Here is a 20,533-nt window from a genome sequence, read left to right as displayed (position 1 = left end):
CAGGCGGGCCTTGTCCAGTACGACGGGGGCCAATGCCAAGGCTTCCAGGTTTCAAACCTTGTTCTGGTTGTTGAAAGTCAATGCCTGTTGATGAACCTCATTCTTACTATCTAAAGAGCTCAGTAGAGGGCCACATAAGAGGTGTTTGATTTGCTGGGGCTTCAAGAGCACAACAAAAAAACTGACAGAAGAGTGATGTTAGATATCTCTTCAGCGGGTGTCTGAACCTGCTTGGTTGTCAAAGGGGAGCTCAGTGATGACTCCTTCCGAGAGTGCTCCCCAGATTTGCCAGAAGACAGATGCTTTAGAAGTTTCCTTGTCACCTAGAAAGTTGTCTAAGACATTGGAGCTATTCCAGCCTCAGAAATATAAGAAGTCACTATTGGGTCCTTCTAAATCCAGGGTACGGTACTCCTCTGGAGAAGGTCACTCCAGTACCAATGTAAGAGCACATCCTTCAGCTCCACTCCCCATTAAGACTTCACACTGACGGATAGACTTGAGCCGTTAACTCTGATACCTGCCAAGGACCATCAAGCATGCCTACTTCTTCAGCTATGACAATATATCAGTCATCTTTGATCATGGTGGGACAACCATCTATATTGTACCAGTAATGCCAGAGGCCTATGTGGCAGTGAGGGACATATTCAGTTTTGCGGTACTGCCATCTCTATTGATTCAGAGCAAAGACCCTCTTCTGGCACTCTCACAGGCATGCCACTTGTTGGCTCTGATACATTCTGCTGTGGGCCCACTGACTTTAGGCCTGATACCACATTCATTGGCCTCCTCCATGTCCATTTCTAGACCTCTGGTACCAGCTCCATCTCATCGCATGGCCCCAGTAGCTAAGAAGCCTTCCATGCTTCATCTGGTACTACATTCCTAGCATAGATCATGGTCACAGTCTTCGAGGACATCTCTCAGTTTGACACTGCCTTGGCTTTCCAAATACTCTGATTCTTTGTTGGAGTCTGAGGTGGGCTGTTGAGTCTCACACTTCTGAGAGTCCAGAACTTCCTCCAGTCCTGTTCTCTTACTCAAGGAAGGCAATATGAGAAAAATGGAGCCAGAGTTTGGGAAGCCTGGTCCAGGCACAGCTGGGCCCCAATACTATATCAGCCCCCTCATTAGGTGTATTGGATGCCTTGGGGGATGCTTCCAGAATCAAAATCTTCACTTCCACTCCCCTGTAGGAGCATATAACCTAGAAGAGAGGCTTTTTCTGCTGATACCAAGAGGACTTTGACACTGATCAACGTACTGACACAGATTTAGCAGACCTGCCTGAACTTGCTTTGGAATACCAATCTATCTCAGCAGCACAGGACAAACCTTGGGAGGTTCCCCCCTTGCATGTCATCAATGCATCATCCTCATCAGATACCAGACAAACTGTAAAGTATACCAAGAGCTCCTTAGGGGAATGGCTGCTTCTCTTGGTATTGCAAGGAAAGTTGTGGAGGAAAAACCCCACAAACTAATGGATATTTTGCACCCAGCTATGGTAGGACAGCCAGCCCAACTTATAGATGAGGCTACCATGCAGCCTATTAAGATGATGTGGCAAATCCCTTTGTCCAGTCCACTGGCACTAAATTAATGGAATATAAATACCAGGAGTATTATTCCAAGCATAGTAGGAGTTTTACTCAAACCCTATGCAGGGCTCTCTAGGAATAGCCTCTGTAAACAAGAGATATCATCAAGGCTGGGTTAAGGCCTATCCCCAAAGAAAAGGATACAAAAAACTAGATCTCTTTGGGATAAATATTTATGCCATGGTAGGCTTACAGTTCTGCATTACCAATCACCACGCCTTCATGGCCTGATATGACTATTCTAACCCTGAGAGCTGTGTCTTATTCTCATTTTTGTGATTAAAAAAATAATATATTTTGTTAGATAATATCACTATGGAATTTTGCCAACAAAAATAAATCCGAAGCATTAAAAAATGGCATTCATGCATTTCTTGTCAAGTAAGTGATAAAGAAAAAAAAAAACCCTGTTACCACTTGATATTTTTATACTTCTGATCTTCTGATTTCCAAATGTTGAAACATAGATGAGTAATTAATTTTCTATGATGTTAGCATTAATCCATCAGATTCTATTTGCTCAAATAAATTTGTTAGTCTCTAAGTTGCCACAAGTACTCCTTTTCTTTTTGCGAATACAGACTAACACGGCTGCTACTCTGAAACCTATTTGATATTATAAATCTGTCATTTTAATCTACTCTAGCATCCTGAGTTAATGATTTTTAAGAAAGTATCTAAAAGTCCATAAGGTACAGTAAGTCTGTGGTGAAGACTCATTTGTAATCAGACTGAGGGTTGCTAAGATTCAAGATGATTATTTACTGCTCTGGAAAGTAAATTTTAACACTAGTTATTTTCTTTTTTGTGTTTATTGTTTTGCTATCGTTTAAACAAATGCAGCCTTAAAATCTAAGTGTACCATATGATAATTTTAAAATCTTGCCCTATACTAAACTTTAATTCAGCAACTTTCTATTCAGCATTAATTTAAATCAGAAAGTAAATTTATTATTTCCAGTTGTTAATAAGTATATTTTCACTATACATTGTCCCCTCAGGAGTGCTTTGGTACAGCTGACTCGTTTTGACACTCCCTACTGACTGAACAATTCTTGTACCATTGTTTACATCAGGACTGACCTCGCCTGCGGCACCATTTTCAGCACCAGTGCGTGCCAATCCCAACCTCATTCTTGGCTATGGATGAATTGGGTGACCTGTTGGTTCCTTGTGGAGTTGCCCCGCCAAATCTACATGGTCCTGGGACTCTTGGGCTTCAGAGTCAGGCTTCCCATTCTCCTGTTCCACTTCACCTGAGGGAGTCCAGAGGCCACCAGTGGACCAATATGCCTACCAAAGTTGGCACGTGCCTCAAGGCCAGGATGGAGGCCCCTGGCCCAGCACCTACTGGCCACTAATGTCTTACCCATACCAATGCTGCCTGGGGCCCAGTGGGAAGCTCCTTGCTCCCATAGGTCTCACTTATTGTCAGCATCAAGAGCAAGATCCACTACTTGTTCAGCATTAGTGATTGCAGACCAGCCACAAGTCCAGACGTCTAAGTTTCCCCCTTCCTGTGGAGTCACTGGAATTTCTTCATCTGGACACATTGCCCAAGGAGCAGGATCTGCCTGTAGTCCAGCCAACAGCTTATGTGGTGTTGGCTGGTTTGTCCTCTCCTTCAGTCCTAGAGGACTTCAAGGTATACCAGGACCTGTTACGTCAGGTTGCCTCATCCCTGGATATTCAGGTGGACTTACTGTAGGAGAATATCCATAAACTTATGGGGAAATAACTGTGATGGGTTGGATCACAGAAACCCCCTTTGGGACTGCCATCTGATGTCCTGAGACTATTCCTAACCCATTTTCCCTGCCAGCTTGGGACTCCAGAACCTTGCGTCTTTGAGCCAGATATGTGAGCCTGCTACAAACATAGACCCCAGTCTGAACCGCATCCCCTAAAAGCTGCAGGCTTAACTGAAAACAGCTTAAGAAGCGTTCCTGTCTCCAACACTCAGATGCCCAGCTCCCAATGGGGTCCAAACCCCAAATAAATCCGTTTTACCCTGTATAAAGTTTATACAGGGTAAACTCATAAATTGTTCGCCCTCTATAACACCGATAGAGAGAGATGCACAGATGTTTGCCCCCCTCCCCTCCTTCAGGTATTAATACATACTCTGGGTTAATTGATAAGTAAAAAGTGATTTTTTTTAAAATACAAGAAGTAGGATTTAAGTGGTTCCAAGTAATAACAGACAGAACAAAGTGAATTACCAAGCAAAATAAAATAAAACATGTAAGTCTATGCCTAATACAGTAAGAAAGTGATTACAGAAGAAATCTCACCCTCAGAGATGTTCCAGTAAGCTTCTTTTACAGACTAGCCTCCTTCTAGTCTGGGTCCAGCAATCACTCACACCCCTGTGGTTACTGTCCTTTGTTCCAGTTTCTTTCAGGTATCCTTTGGGGGTGGAGAGGCTATCTCTTGAGCCAGCTGAAGACCAAATGGAGGGGTCTCCCAGGGGCTTAAATAGACTTTCTCTTGTGGGTGGAGACCCCTTCCTCTCTCCTATGCAAAATCCAGCTCCAAGATGGAGTTTTGGAATCACAGGGGCAAGTCACATATCCATTCATGACTCAGTTTTTACAGGCAGCAGCCATTGCCCACATGCTATCTTAGACTCAGACTCAGATATTGAGGTCAGAAGGGACCATTGTGATCATCTAGTCTGACCTCCTGCACAATGCAGGCCACAGAATCTCACCCATCCACTCCTGCGATAAACCTCTCACCTATGTCTGAGCTATTGAAGTCCTCAAATCACGGTTTAAAGACTTCAAGGAGCAGAGAATCCTCCAGCAAGTGACCCATGCCCCATGCTACAGAGGAAGGCGAAAAAACCCCAGGGCCTCTTCCAATCAGCCCTGGAGGAAAATGCCTTCCCGACCCCAAATATGGCAATCAGTTGAACCCTGAGCATGTGTGCAAGATTCACCAGCCAGATACTCAGGAAAGAATTCTCTGTAGTAATTCAGATCCCACTCCATCTAATATCCCATCATAGGCCATTGGGCCTATTTTACCATGAATAGTTAAAGATCAATTAATTGCCAAAATCATGTTATTTCATCATACCATATTCATTCTATTAGTGTCTATGTGATAAAAGCTTTATAAAAAACATTTCAAATCCAATTTTTAATTGCCAATCAAACATTCAAAATCACAAAAATTTCATTAGAAAGTTTTAACTCAGTGTCTTGTAAGTGTGGAATCATGTAATTAGCCACAAGAGAAAATAAATGTTCTGAAGCAAAATTTAATTTATGATGCTGATCTATGCAGAATACTAGAAAATATACATTCTTAGTAATAGTAAATAAAGACCACATATATGTGAAATAATGAAGTGGCCTAAATCTTTGAACAATTTTCAAATGTTTTCACTATCTATGATGTCATAGCCATATCTGTAATATCCACTGTAAAGGCATATTTTCTGTCACTGCTCCTTTTCAAATACATAAATTCAGTAACAAAATAGCAATTAAAAAAGCACTAGAATTAGAATGCCAGATTCTGATTTCAGTTATGTCAGTGAAAATCTTGAGTAATTCTACTGAATAACTGGAAAAATACAGGTTTCAGAGTAACAGCCGTGTTAGTCTGTATTCGCAAAAAGAAAAGGAGTACTTAATCATAGAATCATAGAATATCAGGGTTGGAAGGGACCCCAGAAGGTCATCTAGTCCAACCCCCTGCTCAAAGCAGGACCAATTCCCAGTTAAATCATCAAACTTTAGAGACTAACCAGTTTATTTGAGCATGAGCTTTCGTGAGCTACAGCTCACTTCAGCTGTAGCTCACGAAAGCTCATGCTCAAATAAATTGGTTAGTCTCTAAGGTGCCACAAGTACTCCTTTTCTTTTTGGAAAAATACACACAGACACACAGAGTTATTATATAGACTTCCTTCCCACACCAATGTTGACACATAGGGTGGAAACCATCTCTTCCATTCATCTCTGTCATTTGTTGCTGCTTCCATTTGCTCTGTGGTGTTCACTCAACTATTCTGCCTTTCCTGTTAAGGATTCTTTTTAAGGTTTCTCTAAGGCGGGGTCCCCAAACTTTTTCGGTCATGCCCCCACCTTACCTGGGCTGCGCCCCCACTGGGAGCCGGGTCCAGAAGTGGGACCAGAGCTGGAAGCGGGAGCTGGGGACTGCTGTGGGGCCAGAGGTATGGCTGGGAGCAGAGCCACAGCTGGCCTTGGGGCAGGGCTGGAACAAGGCAGGTGAATGTCTCCAGGAAGACTTCTTATGTAGATTGGAGTCTTCCAAGAGCCATTGTCAGTTAAGTGTTTCTTGATTGGGCACTTAATTTGCACATTCCTTTCTCAAGAAACCGACCAAATGCTTTACTAAGGTTACTTGAACTCAAACAAGTACACAGCCAGTATTCATAACTTTGAATACAAAATCGATACATGCATACACCTAGAATGAATATATTTAGTAGATCATAACCTTTACCGAGATATGTTACATGGCATATGTAGCATAAAACATTTTCCAGTTATGTCATATATACATTCATAAGCATATTCCCATAAAACATTATGGGGTGCAACGTCACAATAACTTATGGGTAAACAAACTCCGATAAATGCAAGATGACTTCCTCAACTGGTTGGCTATGGCCAAGTTTGAGGAGCAGTTGCCTGAGGCTTCCCAGGCTGAATTTCGGGCATTTGTTGCTGAGGGCTGCTTGGTGGTAAAAACCTCAATGCAGTCTTGCCATTGATGTGGCGGACGCTTGGGCCTGGGCTATGGCCTTGGCAATTACTATGATCAGGGCTTCTTTGCTCCACAACTCAGGGATTCTATTGGATGTTGCAGTTTGATGTCAGAACTTTGTTTTCAAACAAGACTGATGAAACCCTGCATTCCTTTAAGGATTTAAGGGCTCCCTTCAGGTCTCTGAGGATATACATGCCACCCGTGTAGAGATGTCATTACGGGCACAGCAACAACAGCCACACAGACCACAGCATCCCTTTGTATAACCTTTCCCCTGAGACAGCAGGACTGCCCCAGGAAGAGTGATAGGTCTCACAAGAGGAAACACTGAAGCTCAGGGCCCGACCACTTTGCGCACCCTCCTTTGGCAGCTGCTAAATGCCCATTTTGACTCATTGGTTCAGAGCTCTGTTACAGTTGTTTTTCTTTGTCCCTCGATGTCCCCCCCTATTCCTTTGGGGACTGACTGTTTCGTTTTTACAATGCCTGGATCTCGATAACATCTGACAGCTGGATCCTAGACACTGTCAGATTGGGCTACGCCATCCAGTTCCTCTCCACACCCCATCTCCCTGTTCCTCTTCAGGGACCCCTTTCATGAAATACTGCTTTTCAAGCAGGTCAGCTCTCTGCTAGAGCTGGGAGTGGTGGTGGAGATTCAGTGAGAACACTGTGATCATGGGTTCTACTCCGAATATTTCCTGATACCAAAATCCAAGGGCAGGATGAGGCCCATCCATAACCTTCTCAACATAACAGTCTCAACAAGTTAATCAAATACCTGAGGTTCCACATGGTCATTCTATCAACTATCCTCCCTGCTTTGTCTCAGAATGACTGGTTTGCTGCTCTGGACCTTTAAGATGTCTACTTCCATGTGGCCATTCGGCAGAGTGACAGGAAGTAACTTTGCTTCATGGTAGGAGACTGCTGTTTCCAGTAAATGATTCTCCTGTTTGGTCTCACTTCTGGGCGGCAGGTCTTCACTCAAATGCATGGCAGTGGTCATGGCGTACCTCAGGAGGAAGGGAATCCATATCTCCCCCCTCCTCAGTGACTGGTTGCTGAAGGGCAGCTCCAGAGAGGAGATTCTCGCCACATCCACACCCCATTATGCTTACTCGACCGTTTTCTAAATACAGTAAAGTCAACCTACAGTAAAGTCAGACTCAGCAAATTGAATTTATTGGGGTCCTGTTAGATTCCATTAAATTGAGGGCATTCCAGGATATTCAGCAGCTGTGCCTCAGTTTGCAATCACAACCATCCATAACTGTGTGTGCCTGAGCCTGCTGGACCACATGTCTGCTTGTACCCAGGTCATCTATCTTGCCAGGTTAAACCTTTGTCCTCTTCACATGTGGCTTAGGACAGTTTACCGCCCTGACCTGTGTTCTCTAGACAGGTTGGTTCACCTTCATCCATCAGTCCTGGAGTCCTTACACTGGTGGGAGTCCCCATGCAATGTGTTGCAGGAGGTCCCCTTCACTCAGCCCTCTCTGACCAAGTCAGTGGTTACTGACACGTCCCTTTTGGGTTGGGGAGTACCTCTGGACTTGCTATGGAGGCAGGGTCTGTGGTCAGAACATGAGGCCTCGCTCCATACCAACCTGTTCGAACTTTGGGCCATCCACAATGCATGTTGTGCATTCCAGGACTGCATCAGGCATTCAGTGGTTCACATACTAACACGGACAATACCACTGCAATGTACTATGTGAACAAACAAGGAGGCGCTCATTCCAAATTACTCTGCTTGGAGGTGATCAGCCTGTGTCAGTTCTATATTGAAGAGGAAATCACCCTTATAGCTGTCCACTTACAGGGGTCCAGAACCATCTTGTGGATCATCTCAGCAGAGTTTCTCTCTGAATGGTCCCTTGGTGAATCCATGTTGACTGTTTCTGATCACCTTCCTCTCCTCCAAGTTCTTCAAAATGGATTCCTTGAGGACCTGCTCCATTCTCCTTCTTCCCTTTTTTAAAGATGGGCACTATATTTGCCTTTTTCCCAATAATCCGGGACCTCCCCCAGTCGCCATGAGTTTTCAAAGATAATGGCCAATGGCTCTGCAGTCACATCAGCCAATTCCCTCAGCACCCTCAGATGCATTGCATCCAGCCCCATGGACTTGTGCATGTCCAGCTTTTCTAAATAGTCCTTAACCTGTTTTTTCATCACTGAGGGCTGCTCACCTCCTCCCCATACTGTGCTGCCCAGTGCAGCAGTCCGGGAGCTGACCTTGTCCGTGAAGACTGAGGCAAAAAAGCATTAAGTACTTCAGCTTTTTCCACATCATCTGTCACTAGGCTGCCTCCTCCATTTAGTAAGGGTCCCACACTTTCCTGACCACTTCCTTGTTGCTAACATACCTGTAGAAACCGTTCACATCCCTTGCTAGCAATTCCAATTATGCTTTGGCCTTCCTTATTACACCCTTGCATGCTCAATCAATATTTTTAGACTCCTCTCTAGTCATCTGTCCAAGTTTCCACTTCTTGTAAGCTTCCTTTTTGTGTTTAAGCTCACCAAAGATTTCTCTGTTAAGCCACGCTTGTTGCCTGCCATATTTGCTATTCTTTTTGCACATCGGAATGGTTTGTTCCTGCACCCTCAATAAGGCGTCTTTAAAATACAGCCAACTGTCCTGGACTCCATATTAGCCTCCCAGGGGATCCTGCCCTTCAGTTCCCTCAGGGAGTCAAAGTCTGCTTTTCTGAAGTCCAGGGTCTGTATTCTGCTGTTCTTCTTTCTTCCTTTTGTCAGGATACTGAACTTGACCATCTCATGATCACTGCTGCTCAGGTTGCCACCCACTTCTACTTCCCCTACCAATTCTTCCCTGTTTGTGAGCAGCAGGTCAAGAGGAGCACGACCCCTAATTGGTTCCTCCAGCACTTGCACCAGGAAGTTGTCACCAACACTCTCCAAAAACTTTCTCGGTAGTTGTCCAAGAGTTCCTACTTAAGAATAGGAAGACCAGAACGGCCTAATTGGCTAAGTGGAAGAGGTTTTCCATGTGGTCTTTGGCCCGTGGGAGCCATCTGGTGGAGGCTTCCATCCAGGACATCTTGGAATATCTGTTACACCTTCAGGAATCAGGCCTAGCATGCAGTTCTCTGAGAGTGCACTTGGCAGCAATATTGGCACTTGATCCCCCTGTCTAAGGAAAATTGGGTTTCTCCAATGCCATGGTGACAAGATTTCTGAAAGGGCTCCTTCACCTGCATCCTCCAGTCTGAGAGATCGTCGTCTTGTGGGACCTGAACACTGGTTTAGCACCTCTAATGGATCCTCCTTTCAAGCCCCTTGCTTCCCATCCATTGCCTCTCCTATCTCAGAAAACTGCATTCTTGATAGCCATTACCTCTATCAGGAGGGCATGTGAGTTGCAGACCCTGAAGGCTGCACCTCCTTCCATGCAGTTCTCGAGACACAAGGTTATAGTTTGGCCACACCTGAAGTTTGTATCCAGGGTGGTCTGTCAGTTTCATTTGAACCAGGTGGTGTATTTTCTCGGAGGAGCAACGGTTCCATATGCTAGACATTAGACACTGTCTAGTGTTCTATCTGAACAGAACTGAACAGTTTCATGCCTTGCCTCTTCATGTCATATGCAGACCCCATAAAGGGATATGTAGTCTCTGCACGAACCATCTCTAGATGGATAACATCTTGCATCAAGACTGATTATGAGATAGCGTCAGCTACGCCTCCTCAGCAGATATGTGGTCTGCACATACATTTGCAGACCATTAGGCAATTGTTGCTTCTTCCAGAGCTGATGCTAATATCAGCAGAGCAGTCCTGTGATCCTTACTCAAGTACACGCTGAACCCCGCCTCCAGATTGGGGTACTGCTCATTAGTCACCTACTTGGAATACACATCTACATCTACTCAAAGAAGATGAAACAGTTACTTTCTGTAACTGTGGTTCTTCGAGATATAATGCAGACATGTATTCCACAACTCACTCTGCATCCCCTCTGCATTGGAGTCTTCCCCTGGATATTCAGTGCGAAGAAACTGAGGGGGGTCAGGGCAGTGCTACCTATTATAGCTAGAGGAGGGGCTACAGGCATGAGCGCCTCCCCTGTACAGATACTGCTAAGCAAAAGTCTCTGGCTCCGGTGGATGCACACACCTACTTGGAATGTCTGCAGCACATCTCAAAGAACCCACAATTACAGTAAGTAACCATTTCTTACCTCCTTTCATCCTAACTGCCATTGCAATGTCCTGCTCTATAGTCTCCCATGTCTTTTTTTTCTCTTTCCGTTCCAGTATAACCCAAATGCTGCAAGCAAAATTATCTTTCCTTCCCGCTTTTCAGACTGTCTCTTCACCTTTTCTTGATTTCCTTACCTACCACATAAAATTCAGCTTTCTCTCTTTTTTCAAGACAATCCATAAATTACAATCTATCAAATTTTTGAAATTGAGTTTTTAAATGGATTTTGCCAAAATTATTAGCCAGCCATAGTTTTTTTTACCCTCTCACAGCTTTTTACCGGAAAAAAATATCACAGATAAATTTCTAAGAGCTCATGCTGTTGCCTCAGTGTCTCCCCCTCTCTTGCCCTTGCCCCTTTTGGGGTGCTTTAGAATGTGATCTTTTGCCTTGTCCCTATATTTTCAAAGATGATTGAAATTGTCTAATGGCCAAACTTCTCTCAGAAGGGCACACAGTCAGATTTTGCCTGATTCAATTTGAAGATGCATGTGCGATGGAAGGAGGCAGTTGGTTGCTTTTTGGCAGAGTTTATATGCTCCAGACTGCTATAGGTATTAGAATTCTACTGATTTTAAATTCATTTTAAAATGAACTAGAAAGAATTATTAATTTATGCCTACAATTTTCTCTGGTCGTTCATGAATGGGGTAGAATAGAGAAGTTGAAGAAGCTGAGTACATCGAAAGATGTTGCAAAATCTCAAAGGGATAATTTAATATTTGTTGTGGAAAATGCATATAATTGCTACTCCTGCTGAAAAAAAAACATTATTTGGTGGGTCTATGTAGCAGGATCACTGCCTAATAAGCTTAGGGTAGTTCTGCAGTGGCCTTGCTTCAGTTTCCTCTTGTGAGGGTTTGGCTGATCCAGTGGCTTGGCCCCCCAGCTAAGACTTTAATGAAAGTCCCCCGATTCTGGACTATACCAGTCAAAAAGACCAGTACAAAAAACCCAGAGTCTATATCCCAGCCTCAAGCTGAGTACAGCCCCTGCATCCTGAGGGGCTGGTCTGTCTAACACCCTAGACACTCTTCATAAAGCCCTCTGGTTCAGTATTCAGCCACTCCCAGGCTCTGTTCAGACTGTCCCTGTCAGCCCTTCCTGGGCTCCTTTGGGTCACTCCTTACTCTTTCGCTGAGCAGCAGCTACCAGGGCTTTCTTCCTGGAGGGTTCCTCCTAATCTCTCCTCTACCCCACTCCACCTCTGAGTAGGGTTACCATATGTCCAGGTGTTCTCGGATATGACCTCTTTTTTGTTCCTCCAATGTCCGTTCAGGTAGATTTTTGGTATATGAACAAATGTGCATGATTTTTTCTTGCTCGTCCTGTTTCCAACATTGATTCTGGTAGAACTTCAATTCCTGGTGTGCCCTAATAGTGACGTGTGTGTTTACTGGATTTGCCACCATTATTTCTGCTGCTGCCTTCAGACCTGGGCAGTTAGATAGCAACACCCAGCTCTGAAGAGAGTGCCGCCGCCATCAGCTCAGAAGTAAGGGTGGCATGGTATGGTATTGCCATAGAAACTGTACCCTCCCCCTCCGGCTTCCCCTCCCACCAGCAGTATCCTCTATTGGGGAACTTGAAAGAGAGTAACCCTTCCAAGGACTTTCTTTCCCTAAGAGATCTAATTGAGCCACATGACCCATAAAATCATATGATCATTCCAGCTCTCACCACTCAGGGAGGTAAGCTAATTGTGTCACAGGTGGGGCTGAGACCCATCTCCTCTTAAAGGGCCAGACATTCTGACAGTCTGGTAGTTTGATTCTGCTGGGCATACTTGTAAATTAATTCCTCGTTTAAATCATTTTTATATTCACATGTTATAACTAAATTAAATATATTATTAATATAGTATGGTGCAGTTACTTTTTGTTTTTTCCTTATTAGAAAATTTTATTTTTTGCAACATTTTATGATGCTTTTTATGCATTTTAGAATTTTCTTAAGCCCATTAGATTTTTAAAAGTTTAGGAACAATATTTAAATGATGGTTTAGTTTTCTTGAATATTTTGGCATGCTTGCTGAAAAACCTTTCCTTAAATTAATAATTAAAGATACCAAGTCAAAGACTGAATTTTAACATGGACACTGTCTTGCTCTTTGCAACAAGTTTACAGAACTAAATCTTTGTTTAGATTACCCAGGCAGCAAATTAAGTGGAAAACTTATTACTAGTACATCATCAAATATGCCATCACATGTTGAAAATGGACTTTAATTGCTTAGGTCAAGCATGCTTCATAATATTTTTTAGCAGCTTATGTTGGAAAAATTTAGGATGTCTCTAAATGCCGTTAAAATGTTGAATTTCTCACCACAATTAATTGATAGTATTCCCTTCCCAAGCTTAAATCTAGTAAATAAAACAATACTCATTCGCTCAAGTTTCTGCTGTACAGTGTAAACACTGAAATGCACATTTTGAATTCGGGAGCGGAGACAAACTATTTATAGACCTTAAAGAAAAAAATAATGTACTGTCAGTAGTACTAGTAATCAGTTACTAAGTGAAGGTACATATCATCCAATTAACTAGTGTATGTTGTTTGCTTTAGAATCTAGGCCTTTGTCACTTCCATTGAAACCCATGCTGACCTCATCTGAGAGCTGCAGAAGTCCTGAGGAGAAAATGAAAGAATTTATTGGAATAGTGTGGAATGCAGTTAAACGCCTTACACTTCAGGTAAGATGAAAAGGGAGTGAGAAAAGTTATGTCTTCCCACATTTTATGATACTTTTCATGCACTTTAGCACTTTTAAAAAAATATCTGTTAAAACAGCTTCCCAGTTTTATTATCGTATTTTACTTTAAAAATACTAGAGACTGAAAATTGAAATATGGCTGTTTGGTAAATTCACCAAGGATTCATAGAATTTAAAATATGTGTATTCGATGGACTTATCTTTCTACTTAACTTTAAAAGGAGAAGAATCTTGAACAACATTTGTATGAAGAATTAAACTTTTTTTATATCACACATATGGAGGTCTTGCACCAGCTTTAATTGGCCCCACAGAGCAGTTTTCTTTCTAAAAATAAACTATTTGAGTGCTTTTAAGTATGGAAATAGTATGTGTAATTAATACAGTCATAGTGGTATCTCATCTACTTAAATTTTTGCCTCTTTGTCAAGATAACAAGTAGACCGCTCAGACTAAACTGTACAATTCTGTATAATCTGCATAAATTTGAGCTTAATAGAAGCAATGCTTTTTTATAACCATGTACATATATACCCCCCCCCCCACACACAAATAAACTATGTTAAAAGAATGTTACTAAAGTTGCAAAGGCAAGCATTCAGAAGTTATGAAATGCCTCAATTAAGGTTTCCTGTGTAACTTTAATTCAACTCCCTTGTGTGCACACATTATGATACAGTCTTGAAGTACATGATCACATACATTTTTCCCCTAGCCAGTATCATTTCTCTCCCTGAGTCCTAGCTCCTTGTCAAATCTGTTTTTCATCCCCATGTGTGCGCAGAGGCAAACGTGTATGTATATACATACGTGCGCATGTGTACACATGCACACTGACACTCAGAAATTATCCAAGGTTAGCATAATATTTGTGGAATGCCTAACAGATTTTTTCTTTATTGAGACCATTCAATGGTATAAAATATGACAGCAACACATTGTTCATGTACTTAAAAATTATTATTGGGGAAGCATAACCATTGGATCTTCCATTACCCCTTCTGCATACCAATTTATTCACTTGTATATCACCAAATACCAATGCCTTCACTTTATTTATTCCTTACTCAGAGAAGACTCTCATTGACTTCATTATAGGATAGGGTGTGAAAATTGGAGTTTTTCTGAATAAGGGCGGGCTTCAGGATTGTGGCTTAATACATAACCTCCCGAAGTTGATGGAATACTATCTATTGATTTCATTGGGCTTTGAGTCAGGTCCTGGGTTCATAGTTTCTAAGCAGATTTGTCTCTCCCCTCCCCATTTTCATTTTCACCAGTGGGAAAGAGGACAGCTGGAAAAGAGGAGTCAGATATTTCCTTGTAAGCAAAGTATTTTTATGATGTGTTAGTACAGGGTACAACACAATGAGGCCCTGATTCTGGATTGAGGCATGAAGGTTCTATTGCAATACAAACAGATGATGATGATAATAAAGGAGTGAGTTATAAATGAGAGAATTGGATGATGAAGGGCATGGGGTTTAGGGGTATTCAGAAGTGTTAATTGTCTCCTCTGTCTGAAATTTCTCTTGCTGACCTTCTCTGTTTTATCAATAACATTTCTGGGGGTTTGCAACCAAAGTATCTGCCAGGAAAATGAAATGTTAGCTCATGTGTTGAGGTGTATGAAAGATATTGACCAATTAAAATAAATACTCAGTTTTTCATTTTTGCAAAGAAGTAAAAAATGTTGGAATTATGTATTGTCTGGGGGTTTTTTGCAAAAATTAAAGGAGGTTGTGCAAATAGATTTGTGCAGTTATACTTTTGACCTTTACGACATCACCTGGGAATGAGTTCCTCAGGTTGACTGTGAGTGAACAAGTACTTCCTTATGTTTGTTTAAATGTGCTGCCTATTAATTTCATTGGGTGACCCCTGGTTCTTGTGTTATGTAAAAGGTTAAATAACACTTCCTTATTCACTTTCTCCACACCACTCATAGTTTTATAGACTTCTGTCATATCCCTCTTAGTCATCTCTTTTCTAAGCTGAACAGTATCAGACTTTTTAAGTCTCTCCTTATATGGAAGCTATTCCTTGCCCCTGGTCATTTTATTGTCTTTCTCTGTACTTTTTCCAGTTCTAATATATCTTTTTGAGATGGGGAGACCAGAACTGTATGTACTATTCAAGGTGTGAGCATAACATGGAATTATATAGTGGCATTATGATATTTTCTGTCTTATTAGCTATCCCTTTCCTAATGATTCCGATAATTCTGTTAGCTTTTTTTTGACTGGAGCTGCACACTGAGCAGATGTTTTTCTTCAAGTAGTGTCCCTTTAGATACTCCACTGTAGGTGTATCTGTGCTCTTGAGCCTCAAATCAAAGATTTTAGGTGGCAGTGTCCTTTCAGCCCCCACATGCGCTCTCCCTACCTTGTGGTCTGCCTCAAGGCTATCTAGCACTGCCCAAGTGAACCCCCCTCAGTTTGTTTTGGACCACCTTTGGCCTTCAAGAGCTGAGCAGTTGTCCCTTCCTTATCTGTGTAATTAGCATAAGTAGTAGTTGTTTTTGTTTCTTTTGTTCTCCTTAATAGTTAGTGTTTCCTTTTTATTCCTTTGGAAGGAAACACTAGCTATTAAGGAGAAGGGAGAAGAAGAAAAAGAACGTTATGTTTCCTATACTTTATGGAGGGAATCTCCCACTCCTCCAGGGGAAAGAAGAACTTTCTTCTGTGTTCCTCACTGCTAGAGGGTGATAGCCCCTCCAGGGACATCCCGACTTCAAGAGGTGCCTCTCTGCGAGGAGTTAATTCCTGTAACAGACAGACACTGTCACTGTGACTGGAATCTGGGAGAGTCCCATATCCTTCAGTAGTGCTTCCTCTGCCACCAGCTAAAGCTGAGGTCTTGCAAGAACCAGGAGCTGAAGTTAAAACTCCTCCTTATGTAAAAGGCACTTCAGCTTCCAGGAGCCTTCACAGATCATTCCCAGAGCCTTCAACTTCAAAGGGGGTAGAGTTATGGAAAAGACCAGCAGATTTCCCCATAAAGGCTTGAGGGAAAGGGCTCCAAACTGAATCATTGGCCAGCCAGAGAAGTTCCCCAGTGCAGTCAGCCACCTTGGTACTGGTGGCTCCAAAGTGTAGTACCTAGAACCATCAAGGTGCCTCCACTGTGAGCGCTGCCATACCACCTAGAGATGCCAGAGGCTCAGTCTCTGAGGCAGTGGTACCGTCCTCTAAGGACAAAGACAAATACCATATTGCCTCTAAATGAGGGGCACCGAGAAAACCTTTGGTACTAGGTGCGGCAAAGCTCCAATCTAGGAAGCACTCTTCACTTTCACAACTATCAGTGCTGACAATGTGCCACAGACTCTCTTCCGTGGTACTGAGTGAGCCAACAGTACCACAAGAGTTCTGGTACCCTAGAGACCTGACAGTTAGGAAAGAATGGCAATCCCCATTCCTCGGGCCTAGGGCCCCTGTACAGAGCACATCCCAGCACCCAGTATTACCCTCAGCAGTGGGCTGTGTACCATCAATACCGTGGTCAGCGCCACTCTTACTCAGTGATGAGTCTGACAGTGACCAGGAGAATGTCATTTCCCTGGCCTCTCATCATGGTCTGCCATCACAATATAAGGGGTGTCCTCAATTCCATGAAGCTGACCCACGTTTCTGGTATGAGTGCAGATTACCCTAAATGAGGTGGCAGATACACATCACAAGCTAGTGTATTTTCTGCACACCATCTCCATGTCCCGAATTGCCCTCCCAATTAATGAAGCGATTTTAGATCCTGCCAAAGTCATCTGACAGACACCAGCCTCCATCATACCAACCTAAAAGAGAGTTGACAAAAAATAATACATCCCTCCCAAAGAGACAGACTTCCTGTTTCAATGTACACAACCCAACTCCATTGTAGTGGATGTGGTTAATGCATGAGTCAGGTAACATTATGCCAAGTTGACCCCATGCAAATGGGATTGGAAGAGGCTAGATATCTTTGGGAAGAAGGTGTATTTATAGTTACAAACTACCAAGCTGTCATGGCCAAGTATAATTTTATTAATTATAGGAAACTCAGTGCGTTTCTGGAACATTTACCAGAGACACAAAGGGAGCAGTTTTAGGCCATTGTCAGAGAGAGTCAGTTACTAGCCAGAACTGTGCTACAGACGGCACTCAATACAGCTGCTACAGTGGCCCACTAAGTCTCCACAGCAGTGGTATTGAGGCTGGCTTCTTGGCTACACCTTTCCAGGTTGCCCAAAGAGCTGGAAACAATGGTGGAAGATCTCCCATTTGAAAAACCCAAGCTCTTTGTGGAGAAGGCAGACTCTTCTCTCCACATGTTGAAGGATTCCCAGGATTATGCTCCCTGGGAATCTACTCTGCAGAACAGACGAGAAGATATAGCTGTCAGCCACAGCACAGGTCACAACCTCCTCAATACCCACCATCTGAGCACTATTACAAGCTACAGCATAAGAGGTCCAGAGTTCAGAAGCACAAGCAGTCAGCACCCCAATCCATGACTTTGCAGACTGCCTCTTCTAAGCACTTTTGACAGGTTGGTCAAGGGCCCGAACAACTATATCTAGCAACATTAGCTGCCATCTACACCCCTGGTGTGCCCTTTTGGAAGTTACCTGACCCTCTTTCGCAGCAGGTGGGAGAAGATCACCTCCGACAGATCCATCTCCCATTCTGACCTTCCTTCCCTGTCCCTCTTCAGGCACCTTTCTCACAAAAGCCTACTTCAGCAGGAAATGGATCATGCAAAAGGGCCATAAAACCAGTCCCAGCAACTCAGGGGCAAAGGGTTTTATTCCCATTATTTCCTGATCCCCCTGGCGAAGGGATGGTGTAGGCTAAGTCTTGATTTAAGGGCATTAAACAAATATGTGAGGGTGTGGAAGTTCAAGATGGTCATGCTAGCAGCCATTATTCCAGCTCTAGAGCAAGCAGATTGATTTTTGGCCCTTGACCTACAAGGTGCCTACTTTCACACCTTGATACGACCACTGCACAGAAGATTTCTACAGGTTTCAGAGTAACAGCCGTGTTAGTCTGTATTCGCAAAAAGAAAAGGAGTACTTGTGGCACCTTAGAGACTAACCAATTCATTTGAGCATAAGCTTTCGTGAACTACAGCTCATTTCATCGGATGCATACTGTGGAAAGTGTAGAAGATCTTTTTATACACACAAAGCATGAAAAAATACCTCCTCCCACCCCACTCTCCTGCTGGTAATAGCTTATCTAAAGTGACCACTCTCCTTACAATGTGTATGATAATCAAGTTGGGCCATTTCCAGCACAAATCCAGGGTTTAACAAGAACGTCGGGGGGGGGTAGGAAAAAACAGGGGAAATAGGTTACCTTGCATAATGACTTAGCCACTCCCAGTCTCTATTCAAGCCTAAGTTAATTGTATCCAATTTGCAAATGAATTCCAATTCAACAGTTTCTCGCTGGAGTCTGGATTTGAAGTTTTTTTGTTGTAATATAGCAACTTTCATGTCTGTAATCGCGTGACCAGAGAGATTGAAGTGTTCTCCGACTGGTTTATGAATGTTATAATTCTTGACATCTGATTTGTGTCCATTTATCCTTTTACGTAGAGACTGTCCAGTTTGACCAATGTACATGGCAGAGGGGCATTGCTGGCACATGATGGCATATATCACATTGGTGGATGTGCAGGTGAACGAGCCTCTGATAGTGTGGCTGATGTTATTAGGCCCTGTGATGGTGTCCCCTGAATAGATATGTGGGCACAGTTGGCAACAGGCTTTGTTGCAAGGATAGGTTCGTGGGTTAGTGGTTCTGTTGTGTGGTATATGGTTGTTGGTGAGTATTTGCTTCAGGTTGGGGGGCTGTGTGTAGGCAAGGACTGGCCTGTCTCCCAAGATTTGTGAGAGTGTTGGGTCATCCTTCAGGATAGGTTGTAGATCCTTAATAATGCGTTGGAGGGGTTTTAGTTGGGGGCTGAAGGTGACGGCTAGTGGCGTTCTGTTATTTTCTTTGTTAGGCCTGTCCTGTAGTACGTGACTTTCGGGACCTCTTCTGGCTCTATCAATCTGTTTCTTCACTTCCGCAGGTGGGTATTGTAGTTGTAAGAATGCTTGATAGAGATCTTATAGGTGTTTGTCTCTGTCTGAGGGGTTGGAGCAAATGCAGTTGTATCGCAGAGCTTGGCTGTAGAGGATGGATCGTGTGGTGTGGTCAGCGTGAAAGCTGGAGGCATGTAGGTAGGAATAGCGGTCAGTAGGTTTCCGGTACAGGGTGGTGTTTATGTGACCATTGTTTATTAGCACTGTAGTGTCCAGGAAGTGGATCTCTTGTGTGGACTGGACCAGGCTGAGGTTGATGGTGGGATGGAAATTGTTGAAATCTTGGTGGAATTCCTCAAGGGCTTCTTTTCCATGGGTCCAGATGATGAAGATGTCATCAATATAGCGCAAGTAGAGTAGGGGCGTTAGGGGACGAGAGCTGAGGAAGCGTTGTTCTAAGTCAGCCATAAAAATGTTGGCATACTGTGGGGCCATGCGGGTGCTCATAGCAGTGCCGCTGATCTGAAGGTATACATTGTCCCCAAATGTAAAATAGTTATGGGTAAGGACAAAGTCACAAAGTTCAGCCCCCAGGTTTGCCGTGACATTATCGGGGATAGTGTTCTTGACGGCTTGTAGTCCATCTTTGTGTGGAATGTTGGTGTAGAGGGCTTCTACATCCATAGTGGCCAGGATGGTGTTATCAGGAAGATCACCAATGGATTGTAGTTTCCTCAGGAAGTCAGTGGTGTCTCGAAGGTACCTGGGAGAGCTGGTAGCGTAGGGCCTGAGGAGGGAGTCTACATAGCCAGACCATCCTGCTGTCAGGGTGCCAATGCCTGAGATGATGGGGCACTCAGGATTTCCAGGTTTATGGATCTTGGGTAGTAGATAGAATATCCCAGGTCGGGGTTCCAGGGGTGTGTCTGTGCGGATTTGATCTTGCGCTTTTTCAGGGAGTTTCTTGAGCAAATGCTGTAGTTTCTTTTGGTAACTCTCAGTGGGATCAGAGGGTAATGGCTTGTAGAAAGTGGTGTTGGAGAGCTGCCGAGCAGCCTCTTGTTCATATTCTGACCTATTCATGATGACAACAGCACCTCCTTTGTCAACCTTTTTGATTATGATGTCAGAGTTGTTTCTGAGGCTGTGGATGGCATTGTGTTCCGCACGGCTGAGGTTATGGGGCAAGTGATGCTGCTTTTCCACAATTTCAGCCCG

General features: G+C 43.4%; 1 protein-coding gene across 12 annotated transcripts in view; it reads left to right on the top strand.

The window, feature by feature from the left end:
* VPS13B (vacuolar protein sorting 13 homolog B) overlaps window positions 1-20,533 on the top strand; it is a 921,287-nt gene that overhangs the window by 499,781 nt on the left and 400,973 nt on the right. For all 12 annotated transcript variants that reach the window (XM_073330465.1, XM_073330462.1, XM_073330464.1 and 9 more), the window contains exon 22: window positions 13,152-13,279. In XM_073330465.1, the coding sequence (XP_073186566.1) occupies window positions 13,152-13,279 (128 nt within the window). The remainder of the gene's footprint in view (window positions 1-13,151; window positions 13,280-20,533) is intronic.

This window comes from Lepidochelys kempii, chromosome 2 (genome assembly GCF_965140265.1).
Source record: "Lepidochelys kempii isolate rLepKem1 chromosome 2, rLepKem1.hap2, whole genome shotgun sequence".
Classification (NCBI taxonomy): Eukaryota; Metazoa; Chordata; order Testudines; family Cheloniidae; genus Lepidochelys; species Lepidochelys kempii.
Note: the sequence above shows the minus strand (reverse complement) of the source record. Positions and strands in the feature narration are given on the sequence as shown.